This window comes from Peromyscus eremicus, chromosome 6 (assembly GCF_949786415.1).
Source record: "Peromyscus eremicus chromosome 6, PerEre_H2_v1, whole genome shotgun sequence".
Taxonomy (NCBI): Eukaryota; Metazoa; Chordata; class Mammalia; order Rodentia; family Cricetidae; genus Peromyscus; species Peromyscus eremicus.
In genome coordinates, this window is record NC_081421.1 from 40,237,710 (window position 1) to 40,254,097 (window position 16,388).

Below are 16,388 nucleotides of genomic sequence, written 5' to 3' on the forward strand. Positions count from 1 at the left end.
GGCTGGCCAGTTTGGTCTACATAGACTGTTCCCGGGCAGTCAGGGCAACACAGTGAGAAAGATACTTTTGTGCAAAAGGCCGGAGACAAGAAAGAACCTATCCTAGTTGAGGGACTGCAGCTGTTTGGAGAGGAGTGCAGAGGAAGGAGCAGTGTGAAGCTGCAGCAGCAATAGGCTAGCGGGAGCCAGATCTCTACACACCTAACAGACAAGGCAGCAGTTTGCTCTTCAGTTGCAGCTGGTGTCGCAAGACTGAAACTAAAGCTATTTAGGAGGTTAGGCAGAAGGGTTACAAAGTCAAGGCCAGCTTGGGCTACAAAGTAAGTTCAATACCTGTCTGAGCAATGTAGTGAGACCCAAGTAAAAATAAAAAATAAGAGTGCTGGGCACATAGGTCAGTGGCAAAGAGCTGGCCTCGTATGTGTGAGGCCCTATGTGCAGTCCCCAGTTCTACATAGTGTGTTAGTCAGGGCTCCCTAGTAGACTAGAACTGAGAATGAATACACAGCAAAGGGAATTTACTAGACTGGCTTACCTGATGTAGTCTGGGTCATTGAGCAGTGGCTGTCTACATCCTGGGGACCAGGGAACCTATTAGCTGTTCAGATACTTCAGCTAGTTAGACTGAGGATACGGAGGATTCCTGGAGAGCCATTGTCTTCGGTCCACATTAGAAGGCTGAAAAAGCTGGGTCCATCAGTAAAGAAGAATGGTAGCAGCATCGACAAGGTAAATGAACTCACAGCAAGACAGGAAGGCAACAAAAGGTCAAATCATCCAAAAAGCAAACTTTTCTCCTTTTTGTCTGGGTATCATGGGAACATGATGCTAACATGTAAAGTGGGTCTTCCCCTTTCATGTAACCTGATCAAGCAAATCTACTACACTTGTGCCCAGTGGTTGATCTCTTAGTTGATTCCAGATGCAGTTAAACCGACAGCCACGCTTAACCATCACCCCATAACAGGCATCTAGAGCTCAGAAGAGATGTCAGAGCCTCTGAAGTTTTTCTTTTATTTACTTACTTTCTTTATTTTTATTTTTTTATTTTTATTTTTATTTTTTGTAGCTCAGGCTAACTTGGAACTCAGTTTGTAGGCTAGGCTGGCCTCCAACTCCCAGGGATGCCTGAGAAAGTGCTAGGACATCATAACATATGACTTCTGCATGTCATTCATTCTTTCTTTTTTTTCTTGTTTTTAAAAGCTTTTATTTCATTTGTGTGTGTGTGTGTGTGTGTGTGTGTGTGTGTGTGTGTGTGTGGCATATGTGCACAAGTGTTTATGGGCACAGAGGCCATGGAGGATGTTGGGTGTTCTTTTCTATCAACCTCCATTTTACTCTCTTGAGACAGGTTCTCTCACTGAGCCTGGGGCTAGGCTGGTGGCCAGCAAGCCCATGTGATTCTCTTATCTCTGTCCTCTGAATTTCTGGGTTTATAGGTAAATGTAGCCACACCTGGATTTTATGTGGATGCTGGGACTTGAACTCCAGTCCTTATGTTTGGGTAGTTCTTATCTGCTGAGTCATCTCCCCAGCCAAACACTGTCTATCCTCCCTCTTCCCCCCCAGGGTTTCCCTCTGTAGACCAGGCTGGCCTAGAACTTAGATGTGCCTGCTTCAGCTTCCCAAGTGCTGGGATCAAAAGTGGTGGCCAACTACCATCCATTTTTGAAAAACAACAACAGCAACCAGGCAAGCTAGTAAATAGAAAGGAATTTCTTCAACAAGGTAGGCTCTGTGAGAAGTCTATAGCTTATTAAAAACTGAGTCAGTGAGTTCCAGAACAACCAGGAATACACAGAGAAACCCTGTCTCTAAAAACAAAACAAAACAAAACAAACAAACAAAAAAAAACTGAGCCACCCCCGGTGACATCATGAATCCATTATTGAAATGTATCTTGCAGCTTATAAAGATCTGAGGTTGAAATGATATGTAGCCAGTCCTTAATGCCAGTTATCACATCATTCTACTGCACTGCCTGGGTGGGGGTGGTGGGTGGATGTTTATACAAGTTGAAACTGTTCCATGGTTACCTACACTGGATTGTTCATACAGACCCACCAAGAAAACCCAGTATCATGGCATTGGAAAATTCAACTGTTCATTTTTCCAACCAAAACCGAAAACAAAAAACAGAAAGGTAAGTGAAACAGGGCTACTTGAGTGGCAAATTATTTACTGTGTCTTAGTTTTCTGGTTTGTAAAAGATGTGACAAGAACAATCCTTCTTCTCTATTCTCAAGACAGCGACCGGTAGAGTAAGTTCTGGTGGTTCCAGTTTGCTCGATGTCACTCCCCATAACCTGAACCAGAGCCTGACAGCAGAGCGTGGCAATGTTAGTGTTTTTAATAGATGGATAGTTGTTGAAAGGTTTTACTAGAAGTGATCATTCCAAGTTGGGTTTTTTGTTTGTTTGTTTTTTGTTTTGTTTTGTTTTGAGACGAGGTGTTGGGGCCGCAAACTCGTGGTGATTCTCTTGTCTCAGCTTCCCTGGTGCTGGTATTCAGGAGTGAGCCAGGACACTTTGTTACAGGTTGTTATTGTTTTCCTCAAGCCTGATTCAGGCTTTCAGATAACCACTTCAAAGTAATACTCCCTGATGGGTGCCAAGGGGCTAGCTGGAGTACAGTTCCTTCCCTGAAAACAATTCTAATGAAAGCACTGTTTGCTATACTGAGCTCCAGGACCAGCCCGCTGGGCGCAGCTGCCAATCAGTGCTGCTCTCAAACTCCCTTCTTTTACGAAATCCTGCAGGCGCTGCAGACCTGATGAACCTAAACCTTTGCCTCTCCTATGTCCTGCAACTGCGTCCAGGCTACTCAAAAGGCCCCTGGAGGCCTGCTCCCCGGTGCCACCAGCTGCCACTGAAGTCAGGTGGCCCTTCAGCGGAAGGGGCCTCCCGATTGGAGTTTTTCTTGTGGTGGCCTTGGTGACAAAGCCACGCTACGCCGAAGGCTCCTCCTAGCAGTAAGGCGATCCAGGCCGCAGCCGCGTGGCGAACGCTTTCCATTCCTGTAGGCTAGAGGCTCCCTTCCTCCGGCGACGGCGAGGGCGGGGCTTGAGTGGCCCCGCCTCCGAGGGCGGGCCGGTTGGCGGCGGCCGGACGGAAGCCGGAGGCGGGAGCAGAGCTCGCTCCTGCTGTGTTCTGGAGCTGCGGCCGCGTTCCGTGCTGCTGCTGTGCTGCACGCTTACCACAGTTAGCTGGTCCGGCCGCTGTGCTGCTCGCGTCCAGGCCTCGCTAGCGTCTCCGCCCGCGGCACCGATTCTTCCGGCGCCCTCCCGCCGCGACTGCCCAGATGGCTCTGTGCAACGGAGATTCCAAGGTCAGTCTGTGCTTGGGGTCCCTGCCGCCCTCAGGCAGCGTGAGCGAGACCTGGGGGGACCGTCCGCGTCCCTTGGCCGGGGCAGCGGCGCTCGGCGTGTCGCAGCCTGGCCTGCGGCGCGGCTTCTCGGTATCGGAGGCACCTTTTTGGCTTTGCTAGTGTGAGAGATACGAGCGGCGGGAGCGACCCCCGCTTCCGTGGGCGCCGAGTTCCAGCTCAGAGGCGACCGGGCCGTGGGCCCCGGTTCTTGGGGATGCCGAGGCCCTTAAGCCGCAGGGCAGGAGCGGAGCCTCGCGTGCGGCGGTCGCGCTGGGCGGGCCTGTGGTCTTCTCACCCGCCTGGGTGAGGGCCTCTGTTTCCCGCCGCGGTGGGCCCTAGCGAGCCCCGCGGACCGCAGCCTCTGTTCCTGGTCCCAGGTGTGCTCCGTTGCCCGGTTCTCCCGCCATCCTCGGAGGGGAAGGGTGTGTGGCCAGGTTCCGTTCCTGCGCACCCTGCCTCGTGTTTCACGTGCTAGTTTTGGGAGACCCGTTTTCCCGCTTCTGGGGACTCTGGCTGCGGGCCGAGGTCTCCCCGGGTGCTGGAAAAGTTGACTTAACTGCGTGAACCAAAACGCGAGAGCGTTGGGCCGTTGATACGCTTCCCGTCGCCTCCAACTCCCAGCCTTATTAGACCTCTTTCTCGCCCAGCCTCCGAATTGGCCCCCTTTCCTTGCCGAGTTAAAGTCGTCTTTGGTCTGGAGGTCTTTAATGACCTTCACAAAAGCCAGTTTTGTCAGCGGGAAACTGCAGTGTTGAAATGCTGTTTACTTTAGAGATGTGTACAATCACCCTCTGCGTTGTTGTGGCCTAGAACTGGTTAAATTTCTCTTCGGGTGTATGAAACTCCAAACTTTGGAGTGGGGCTCGGTGTTCAACAGCCAGGCATAATTTCAATACAGTTACAAAGATGGAGCTTAAGTGTCACGACTTCGTGAATGGCTGTTAATACTTAGTAATCATTCAAAACCTGCATTGAACAAATGAATAAACATTGTGAGGTAGCTCTTAAATTCTCAAACCTAGCACTTGACATGCTCTGAAGAGTTAATCTCATCATATATCTATGTACATTTGTCTTTAATTTTGAACCTTGCAACTTAGGGGAAGAATACATCTTTATGGCTCATGAATCCGCCGAGGTATTAGAACACACGCCTGCTTTACAAGCTTTGAAAAATACATTCCACAATCGAGAAGAGTATTTTCACGAAATATTCACATCAGAAAGTTAAAATTTCAATTTCAAATTATCTCAACAGTATGAGCATAATTTAACTTTTTTAAGACTAGAATTTTGATCATCGTGGGTTTGTTTCCCCCCCCCCCCCCCTGGTTTTCCGAGAGAGGGTTTCTCTGTGTGACTTTGGAGCCTGTCCTGGAACTCACTCTGTAGACCAGGCTGGCTTTGAACTCACAGAGATCCGCCTGCCTCTGCCTCCCAAACGCTGGGATTAAAGGTGTGCACCACCACCGCCCGGCTCACGAGATATATTTTAGTGTAAGGTGAATTAGCTAAATTTTATTTCAAGGTCATGGGAAGGGGCGGGGAGCAGCTTACAGTTTGTCTATAACTCTAGTTCCAGATGATTCGACGTCCTCTTCTGGGTCCCCTGTGGACACTGCATGCACATGGCGCAGACATTACATGCAGGCAAAACACCCTTATACAAATTTAAAAATAAAGTGGAAGAAACAAAACAAAAACTAATTCTGTTTTTTTTGTTTTGTTTTTTTGGTTTTTCGAGACAGGGTTTCTCTGTGTAGCTTTGCGCCTTTCGTGGGACTCACTTGGTAGCCCAGGCTGGCCTCGAACTCACAGAGATCCGCCTGGCTCTGCCTCCCGAGTGCTGGGATTAAAGGCGTGGTGCGCCACCACCGCCCGGCTAAAAACTAATTCTTAAGCTGGGCAATTAGAATTAACCATCACAGATGTTATCCCAGTACCTTCAAGGTAGAAACAAGAGCACATCAGTCGAAGACCAGCCTCCTCTACATACACAAACTTTTAAATTTTGTTCAAAAAATGTTTATGAATGTTTTGCCTGCATGTGTGTGCCTGTGTGGAGGCCAGAAAAGGACACTAGATCCCCTTGGACTGGAGTTACAGACAGTTTTGAGCTGCCATGTGGATGCTGAAAATTGAATCCGGGTCCTCTGGAAGAGCAGCCAGTGCTCTTAACCACCGAGCCGTCATCTCTCCAGCCCGTTTTTAGAACTTTAAAAAATTCTGTTATTTTATGTAAATGGGTTTTCTGGTTGGCTTTTTGTTATCTGAGAAGGTGGAACTCGGTTGAGAAAATGCCTCCCCCGCCCCCCATTGCCTTTAGGCAGGTCTGTAGTGTATTTTTTTTGATGTGTGTGGGAGAGCCCAGCCTTGTGCACAGTACTAGCCCTGGAGCCAGTGGTCTTAGCATGGGGAGCAAGCAGTGTTCCTCTGTGGTTCTGATTCAGTTCCAGACTCCATGTTCTTTCCTGCCTTGAGTTCCTCCCTGACTTCCCTGATGATGGACTACCCCCTGTAAGCTGAAATAAACCCTTTCCTTTCCAAGTTGCTTTTGGTCATAGTATTTTCGTACATACAGCATTAAAAAGCTAAGAAACTGGTGTTTTACCTGTATGTATGTTGTTTGCACTCCCATTACTTAGATGTTTGCCAGTGGAGGCTAGAGCAGGGTATTGTATCCTTGGAACTAGAATTATAGATGGTTGTGAACCACAATGTGGCTTCTGGGCAGGGTTTCACTGTAGTCCAGGCTTGTTTGGAAATCATGGCAATCCTCCAGCCCCAGTTTCTTTTTTCCTATTTTGATTTTTTGAGACAGAGTTTCTCTGTGTAGTTTTGTGTCTTTCCTGGAACTCTTGTAGACCAGGCTGGCCTCGAACTCACAGAGATCCGCCTGGCTCTGCCTCCCGAGTGCTGGGATTAAAGGCGTGCGCCACCACCGCCCGGCTTTTTTTTTGTTTTGTTTTTTGAGACAGCATTTCACTATGTAGCACTAGCTGTCCTGGAACTCAACTCTGTAGATCAGGCTGGCCACAAACTCAGAGATCGGCCTGCCTCTCGAGTGCTGGGATTAAAGGCGTGTGTGCCACTACCTGGCTGCTTTTCATTTTTTTGTTTGGTTACATTTCAGTTTCTCTTATATCTTGTATTAATTGTGAAAACTCTTTTACTATTGGGGACTACAGGGGTCCAGCCCCTCGATAGTCCCCTCCCAGGGTCCAGGAAGAATCTGCAACCAGCTGATAATTAATCTTTGATGAAAAGAAATGAATCTATGTACACGAAACTCCTTAGTCCATATACTTTGTTACTCTGTGTGAGTTCTTTATCTACACAGCTTCAGTTCTGCTCTCGTGCCTAGCTCCTTTCTTGCCTTATTTCTCTCTGTATTCATCTGCTGCTCCCTCTAAATTCTATCTTAATTCTCTTGTCTTAATTCTGCCTCACCTAGGTCCTTTTCATCTTGTTCTTACCCAGCTAGTACTTCCCTATCTGACTCTTCCTCATTCATCTTCCATCTCGTCCACACATACTCTCTGGTCAAAATCCTTATTCCTCTATTTCTCTGTCCTCCCCAAGTCTCTCCGGAGTCCACTTATAAACCCAAGCAATAGCAAATCCCCTGGTAGAGCAAGGTCACCAGGCTTGAATTCTACGGGGTCATAAAGGTAGATAAGAATTTTCTTCAGGCAGTGACCACCAGGCTTCCAGGGTCAAAAGGATGGGTGTTAAGAATCACATAGAGGGACAGTAATTGTTAATTATTTGCAACCCAAAAGGGAAGTGACCAGTGGGGAAATGAATTAACTAAAGGCTAAAATCGGGTAATATCTAAGAAGAGGGATCTTATGTGTTCCACTATAGTCTTAAACATGACTGGTAGAAAATGTTAAGAATATATAAGTTAAAAAAAATATATAAGTTGCTAGGTCAATGGGAGAAAATAAAACTGCCTTCTGTTTTTCTGTGGCTCCTATCTGTCCAAGCTATCTGCTGTTTTTCTGCAGGATGGGGGAAAGTGTGCTCGGTCGCTAGGCAACCTGTGTACAGCTAGATGCCTCTGGTGATAGTTAAAGGGAGATCTGGAACTAGAGGTAAGGTTTGGGAAAGGAGGAAGTTAAGCTTAATTGGCACATCCACCAGGCCTTCTCAAATGGGGAGTCTGGATGCTTAAGTCTGTTCTTAGAGAGTATGGAGGTATCTTTGATACTTTCCTCCAACTGTGGATGGACCTGTCCGTATGCTGCCAATAATGATAATTACAGGGAGGCTTGAACTGGGGTTCTGGCTGAGCATTGCTGTCAGCACAGAAAGTTATCTAAATATTCCTAGAAGTGGTTAGGTAAGGAGTTAAAGGTCTATAAAGTTAGTAATGCTGTAAGAAAGGAGGGTCCGAGCTAAATTGTGTAAAGCTATCTAGGCGGTGTCTCCTTGTTGAATTTACCTTAAGTCAGGAGACTAGCATGTGGACTGTTATTACTGTTAGTCCTTGAAAGTGGCTAAGGGAGATATCTGATTCCAGAGGAAGCCTTTCCTGAGGCTGTTCTTTCAAATATCTTGAATGTGTATGTCCAGAGAGTAGTCAGTCCACACTGTTAGCCCTTCTTAGGGAAAAATTAATTGGCAAAACTATGAAGGCACACATGATTTTCATAACAGAAGACAGCTGATATATAACAAGCCAAGTAACACCAAAAGCTCCTTGGAATTTGGCTTCCTCTGGAGGAATTTCTTGATCCCTCCAGGTAGTGACTTTACCATAACCAGCTGAGTTCTTAGGAAAAATTCCTGTGGCCCTCAGCATTTTACTTTGGAGAGACTGAAGGGGTGTGAAGGGAGAGGTCTCATGTATCTTAGGTTGTCCTTAACTTCCTCCTGCCTTCACTTCCTAAGTGTTGTAATTACAAATCTTTGAACCCACCCCCAACTGGTTTTTCACTTCTTTGGATAATTGTTCTAGGTGCTCTCCCCACTATAGTGAATTGTGGGAGACCAGCTCCCACATTTATTTCCCCCAGGGACTCTTGAGAAGTGAGGGATAAGAGACTTAGAGATTTAGAGCGGAGAGAAACAACAGATAGAAACACAGGATAGCCTTGGGTGGGCCTGGATCCTTATCTACTGGCCCAGAACTTTATTAAAAAGGGCTTTTTATAACAATGCCAAGGGGAGGAGCAAAAGACTTGCTAGTTACAGCCAAAGTGTAGACTCTTCCAAGGAGCTGGTACTCAGGCCCCTGGTCCAATCATCCTCTTATGCAGTCCTGCTGGCTACAGCCACTAGGAAACCTAGTGGGCTCCAACAGTAGATACAGTCTTTAAAAAACATGTTTGAATTAATTTGTTATTTCCGTACAGCAGTGCTACTGATTCTACCCAGGTAACAGTGCCTGGCCACAGGTGCTCAGCAAATGGTTAATGGAGTTTTATAGTTTTTACTGTGTGTGTATATGCTAGACCAATAAAAGGCACCCCACGTTCCAGACAATCTACTGAACTGTATCTTCCTCTTTGTTCCCCCTGCTTCTCTTCTTTCTTTCTTTCTCCTGGCGCCTTCTCGTGATCCTCTCCCTAACCCCAGGTCTTGAACATGCTAGTCAGGTACAACCTTAGCTCAGAATTGTGATTTTTGTAGCAGGCAAACTGGCTCTTAGATTTGAATATTGGCTCTGTTAATGACTCTGGCATAGAGTTTCACTATCTAATGCCACTGAAGATTGAGGGTGAGTTATTCATTGAGACAGCATCTTTTGGTTTGTGGAGCTAGGTGATAGTTTGGAATTTTTTTTAATTTAAAATTTTATTAAGATTGGATGTATTATGTAGTAACCTGTACAGATCTTAAAGTATATAGGTTGAATTTTGACAGTAAATGTCATCACCAACCACCCCAATAGTTGTATATAAATATTTCTATCACTCCTGAAGTTCCCGCACACTCTGACAATAATCTGTAGTGGTGCCTATATATAGAATCAGCCGTGTATTGGTTGCAGATGCCCTCACCCAGTGCAGTGCATTGTTAAATGTGGTGATGTATATGCCAGTGGTTTGTTTTTTAAGTTTTACTTTATATGTATGGGTGTTTTGCCTGCATGAGTATCTGCACTGCATGTGTGCCTGGTGGTCATGGTGGCCAGAAGAGGGTGTTGATCCCCTGAAACTAGAGTTGGAGCTGATTATGAGTTGCCATGTAGGTACTGGGAATTGAACCTGGGTCCTGTGGAGGCACAGTCAGTGCTCTTTTAACTACTGATTCATCTCTTTAGCCTCTATTCTCTTTATTATTGTGGTTTTTCCAATATATGTATATCTCAGGATTTGTCTTGTCCATTCATAATTTGATAGCCATTTGATTTTTCTGCTTAATTTGAACTGCTTCGTCAGGATAGCTTTGAGTAGGTTTTGATGCTTCCCATTTCCCGGGTTGGGATATATAGGTACAGTGCTTAACAGATGCACATCCTGGCACCTGTAGCAATCCAGTGTTGGTTGGTTGGTTGGTTTTTGAGGCTGAGTCTCACTAGCATGGACTGGATTTGTAGTTGAGGATAGCTTGGAACTCCTATTCTTCTTGCCTGTACCTCCCAAGTGCTAGGGTTATTTATAGATGTGTACTACTACACCAGGCTAAAACAAGATTTAAAAACAAAAGAAAAACCTTTGAAGCTAGGCGTGGTGATGACCATGCAGATAATCTTAGCATGTAGATAGTGGATTTAATAAGGTTGGAATTTTATTTTGTTTTTATTTTGAAACAAGGTTTAATGTAGCCTAGGCTAGACGCCTGCTATATAGCTGAGGATGACCTTGAAGGATCAAGCCATTTGCTTTCCATCACTGCATCACGGGATTGTGCTGTACTGGAGATTAAACCCAAGGATTCTGCATTCCAGGCAAGAGATCTATCAACTAAGCCTCATCCCTAGCACCTAAGTTGGATTTTCTTTTTTAAGTGAAATAAAAGCTGTTTTCAATTATTTAATGTGACATGTTCTCAGTTTATCTGCTGAGCTTATTACCCTGTGGAGTGTGGGATATTCTGGCTTACCTCTAGAAGTTCTAGTTCCTCTAAGTGATTCCTCCTGCCTGATGTCTTTCTTTCCTTAGTTAGCCTCTTATTAAGAGAGAAAGAAACTAAAGTCTGCATTACATTTTAATGTCCAAAGCTAAAGAATGTGTGTGTAGTGGGGCTGGAGAGATGGCTCAGCTCTGAAGAGCTTTTCCTGGCTGCTCCTAGAGGACCCACGGTCTACTCCCAGTATCCACAGGGCAGGTCACAGCTGGCTAAAATCCATCCTCTTCTGACCTCCTCAGGCACCAGGTATGCACATGGTACACATACATTTATGCAGGCAACACTCTCATACACATTAAAAAAATTGAAAGAAAAAAAGAGAAATTCAGTGTGATGTATATCATGAAAACCAGGTTACAAAGCCACATCCACCAAGTCTCACCAACATGACTGACCGGAACAATGAACAAGGAAAACACCAATAGACATGCTAACTCACGATGCCTGAATCTCAAAGAACTACAGGCAACTAAGGAATTCTGAAAGCAGGTGAAATAGTCTTCCTTAGGGAAGAGCACAGAAATTGGCCTTGAAAACATATACATACAAATTACATTATGGACTAATCAGATTGTACTCACATATTTAGGGACACACACACACACACACACACACACACACACACACACACACACGTAACAAGAAAAAGACCATTAACTTGAAAGAGAGCAAGGGGTGGACACATGGGAGGGTTTGGAAGGGAAGGGGGAAATGATATAATCTTAAATAAATTACTATTTTTTGTTTTTATTTCATGTGCATTTATGTTTTGCCTGCATGTATATAAGTGTGAAGGTTTTGGATACCCTGAAACTAGTGTTACTTACAGGTGTGAGCTGCCATGTGGGTGCTGAGAATTGAACTCAGGTCCTCTGGAAGAGCAGCCACTGAACTACTTAACCACCGAACCATCTCTCCAGCCCCTTAAAATAAATTATTAAAAAAGACAAGGTTACAGAGCTAACTATAAACATTTTTTACAGTTTTGACTAAATTGTATATTTCTGGTATATACAATTATGAAAAGCAGAATCAAAATCTCCTTCAGAAAGGCATTTGATATATTTTTTTTTTTTTAACAATGCTATGGATCAAACCAAGGGCTTCATATGTACTAGGCAAAGTGCTATACCACTACACTCTATAGTGAATTTTCTTTAAATGTTACTATGACATATCAGTTAGCTATAGTCACAGGAATGGTAATTAATAGTCACAAAAATAAGGAACTTGAAACTATCATTCCTCGTTCAGAGATTTGTGGGCCACCTTTCATTGTCTAGTCCCACTTTATCTTGTCTACTCCAATGCTAGTAAGCTCTTGATGTTCTCTTAGTGGTGGCAAAAGTACAAGAGCCAATCGTAAACATTTAAGACTCAGCACAGTATTGTTTCTGCTCTTAAGACATTGGCCAAAACAAACCTCATGCTCAGTGCCAAAGGTAAGAAAATATCAAGAGGAGGTCTGACTGAAGTCAAATGCCAGGTGGCATACATAACAGGGAATGGTTTAGAATGAGGACCAGAGGTGAGTCTGGAAAATTACAAACAAAACCACACGTGAAGAACCTAATGAGCCCTTGGGTCCCTCACATCTGGGTCCTCTGGCAGAGCAGCAAACACTGTTAACTACTGAGCCACCTCTAGCCCCTCCTTTGGTTTCCTATAACTAAAAACATATATTTTGGGTTGGAGGGATGGCTCAGTGGGAAAAATGCCACCCAAGTGTGAGAAGCTGAGTTCTGATCCCCAGAAGTCACTGACTCCCACAAGTTGTCCTCTGACATTCACATGTACTGTGGCATGTGTGCACACCTACACACAGAATAAATACAGGAATGTCAAAAAAGTGATTCATTAAAATAATTGCAGTAGAAATCCATGCATTAGGTCCTGTGATAAAGGAGGCAGAGATAATGATCTCAGATGCTGTGTAATACACTACTTACTGTACTTGGCTGTCTGACTTCTGGTACCAACACCACTTCCTAAAGCTACTCTGCATTATGTAAGAACAACTATGTTGCTGTCAACTACACTTAGAATCATATGAATAAACTAAAACAGGACAGAATATAATCCTTCAAATAGATCCAGAAAGGTTTGTTTAGACAGACTTTTGTGTGGCTATGTCCCAGTCCATCCTCAGACTCGCTTCAAACTCAGTGTGTAGCTGAGGATAACCTTGAACTAATGATCTGCTATTACAAAGTACTGGCATTATAGATTTGCTGTGTGTCTGCAGAGTACTGGAATTAAAGACCTGGGCCACCATGAATAATTAACTAGAATAGTTTCTGCAATATGTCAAAAGTTTAAAATTAATTACTAAACCAAACTTGACTGTGAATAGTACAGAGCTTGGATGAAAAGAACTTGCTTTCATTACCATTCAAAAACCATACCTTAGTTTTTGAAAACGGCTGGATAGGAAAGTTGGTAGCCAGCAGTGGTTCAGTTTCTAGCACCTACGTCATACAGTTCAAGCTGCTACTCCCTTCAGTTTCAGGGGCTGTGAAGCCCCTTTTGGCTCTCTGGGCACCTGCACACAGGTGGCACACACTGTTCTAGTTTTCTGTTGTGTTGGCTTCTGGGGCCTAAATTCAAGTCTTCCTGCTTCTGTAGCGAGTGCTTTGGCCACGGACCCATCTCCCCAGCCCAACAGTGAAGTGCTTTTAAAAGACCGCTAGAGTACATTGTATACATTTTACACTCAGTCCTATTAATTAGCACATTCCTAAGTTTTTTACCAAGAGCAAGTAAATAGACTTTTTAACATTACAGGAAGTTTTTGTTTTACATGGTGCTGATAGGCAACACCCCCCAACAGGGTTTCTCTGTGTAGCCCTGGCTGTCCTGGAACTTGCTTTGTAGACCAGGCTGGCCTCAAAACTCACAGAGATTCATCCGCCTGCCTCCACCTCCAGAGTGCTTGGATTAAAGGTGTGTGCCGCCACCACTGCTACCAGGCCAGACCAATTTTTTAAATTGGATTTACAAAGAGTTTTAATTAACTGGCTTGGATTTCAGTTATCATATATTAACTGTGGTTACATAAAGTACAAACTTCATTGTCAGTTCTTCAGTTAAAAAATGACAGCATAACTGATCATGACCAGTCACATCTTTTCTTTCAGAATCTGCTGAAAGTGATGATTAGTTACTGTACACTGTATTGCTTTGTCTCCCGTTGATAAGCCTGTAGGACATTTTACAGATATGGACAGAGACAGCCTAAAGAGAAGAAAGTGCATCAAGATATAAAAATCCACCCATACTCTGGTTTTTGATAAAAATGTACTCTTTGAATTTTTAGATAGACTGTATTAAGATGGGGTTGTATTGTTTTCTTTTCCTTTCTTTTCTTTTTCTCTTTCCAAGATAGGGTTTCTCTGTGTGTAGCCCTAGCTTTCCTGAAACTTTCTCGGTAGGCCAGGCTGGCCTCAAACTCAAAAAAATCTGCCTGTCTCAGCCTCCTGAGTTCTGGGATTAAAAGCGTGTGCCACCACTGCCCAGCTGATTGGGCTATATTGTAAATGCATTCCCTGCATGGATTTCCAGTGCACATGCACATTTTAAAAATATTTCCTGCCGGGCGGTGGTGGCGCACGCCTTTAATCCCAGCACTCTGGAGGCAGAGGCAGGCGGATCTCTGTGAGTTCGAGGCCAGCCTGGTCTACCAAGTGAGTTCCAGGAAAGGCGCAAAGCTACACAGAGAAACCCTGTCTCAAAAAACCAAAAAAAAAAAAAAAAAAAAATTTCCTTAGGTAAATTTGAAACACGCATATAAAAAGAAGAAACGAAGATAAGAGACTAGACTAAAATAGCACACTGGATTTATCATCCAACTTGATTTTAGAACATTGGAAAATTTTGTTGCATCCATGCCTACTCCACCTACTTTTGCATTATTTTCCAGGTGGATATTTCATAGCACATTTGTTCTTGTTTCCTTCTCTTACTGTGATAAGGCATTCTGACCACAAGCAACTTGGTAAGGAATAGGGTTTACATTCCAGGTCTCACTTCATCATTGAGGGTGTCAAGGCAAGAAGCAGGAGGAAGGCACTTGCTTCTGTGGCTTGCTTCTTATTCTCTGGCTTCTTTCCAAACTTCTGTTTGGCTAGCTTTGTTAGCCCAGGACCACCTGCCTAGTTATGGATGGTATCTTTACTGTGGGCTGGGCTATCCTCAGTGAAGTAGTCCTCTGACAATGCCCTGCTGTGGGATGGTCTGTATGTCAAATGTGTTGCTGATTGGTCAATAAATAAATCACTGATTGGCCAGTGGCCAGGCAGGAAGTATAGGCGGGACTAACAGAGAGGAGAATTGAGAGAACAGGAAGCTGGGTGAGAGAGACACTGCCAGCCGCCATCAGGACAAGGAAGATGTAAAGTACCAGTAAGCCACAAGCCACGTGGCAAGGTATAGATTTATAGAAATGGATTAATTTAAGCTGTAAGAACAGTTAGCAAGAAGCCTGCCACTGCCATACAGTTTGTAACCAATATAAGTCTCTGTGTTTATTTGTTTGGGTCTGAGTGGCTGTGGGACTGGCGAGTGTCAGAGATTTGTCCTGACTGTGGGCCAGTCAGGAAAACTCTAGCTACAATGCCCCAATCGAGAAGCTGACAGACCAAATCAGATACAGGCAGTTGAGGTTCTTTCTTCCCAGGTAACTCTAGGTTATGTTAAGTTGGCTGTAAAAACCAAACAACATCTCTGTTTGCTAAATTGCTTTCTAGAAGTGTTAAAAATTTATGCTTGACAGGAATAAAAGTGAAAAACTTAAAAATGTTAGTATTCTAAGATATGTCTATTGCAAAAGATTTTAGTTAAAGTGAATTTGGCCATACTTACACTCTAGCAGCAGGTTTTAATCACCTCATTAATATGCTTCACAGAAGAATGAATGCTGTGCCTATTGGGGCAACATATAGAGGAGGCACAAGTAATAGGAATACCGGCATAACAGACAGGAATCAGGACTTCTAGCAGAACAGGACTGTTTGCTGTTCCCCTGTTTGATTGTGTACATAAAGCACATTAGTGCGAGTGACCACATCAGTCAGTTACTCATCTTCATGTATCCATGTGTGAGCATGTACCAACATCTTCCACTTAAAAGAACTTTTGAATCCATAGCTTAGAAAGGCAACGTAAGTTAACAGGTTGCATTTCTGGGTGGTCTTGGAGCTAACAATGATTCCCTATTTTTTAAAAGGTGTAATTAAAAAAGAATTACTTTTATTTTGTGTATGTGAAGACACAGTGTACTGGCCTTGAACCCACAAAGATCTGCCTGCTTCTGTCTTCTGAGTACTGGGATTAAAGGTGTGCACCGCCACCTCCCAGTCCAGACGACAGAAAATTTGTAGGAATTACTTCCCTCCTGCTGTGTAGGCCTCAGGGATCAAACTCAGGTCTCAGGCTTGGCTACAAGTCTTTTCCTGCTGAGCTACCTTACTACCCCTAAGTAATAGTTTTTGTAAGTAAGAATTTCTGTTTGTTTTACTTATAGCCAGAGAATGCTGGAGGAGACCTCAAGGATGGCTGTCAACACTACGAAGGAGCTGTTGTCATTCTGGATGCTGGGGCTCAGTATGGAAAGATCATCGACCGGAGAGTGCGGGAGCTCTTTGTACAGTCTGAAATCTTCCCCTTGGAAACACCAGCCTTCGCCATAAAGGAACAAGGATTTCGGTAGCCTTTGACTTTAGATTCTGGAATGTTTTATGATTAGTTTACTTGAGCATTGTGGATTTTTCTATAAAAACCCAATATGGTTTTTTAAGAAACTGCCTATAGCTTTGATTTGGAATTTAAAAGGAATAATCTATACTTTTAGTCAAAAAGATTACCTTGACGTCTTAATTTTTTTGTTTGTTTCAATGATGCTGGGAGTTTACTTTGACTTTAATTATACAGCTAGTATGTTG

The 16,388-nt window shown here is 44.1% G+C and overlaps 1 protein-coding gene across 2 annotated transcripts in view; it reads left to right on the forward strand.

Annotated features, from left to right (window-relative positions):
- The window catches only part of Gmps (guanine monophosphate synthase), a 76,071-nt gene that overhangs the window by 12,314 nt on the left and 47,369 nt on the right, over positions 1 to 16,388 (forward strand). Inside the window, exons 1-2 of one of the 2 annotated variants that reach the window (XM_059265421.1) lie at positions 3,141 to 3,330; positions 15,971 to 16,152. In XM_059265421.1, coding sequence (XP_059121404.1) covers positions 3,304 to 3,330; positions 15,971 to 16,152 — 209 coding nt within the window. In that variant the 5' untranslated portion in view covers positions 3,141 to 3,303. Of the gene's footprint in view, positions 1 to 3,140; positions 3,331 to 15,970; positions 16,153 to 16,388 lie in introns of those variants that run through there. The other variant, XM_059265420.1, reaches the window with a different exon arrangement.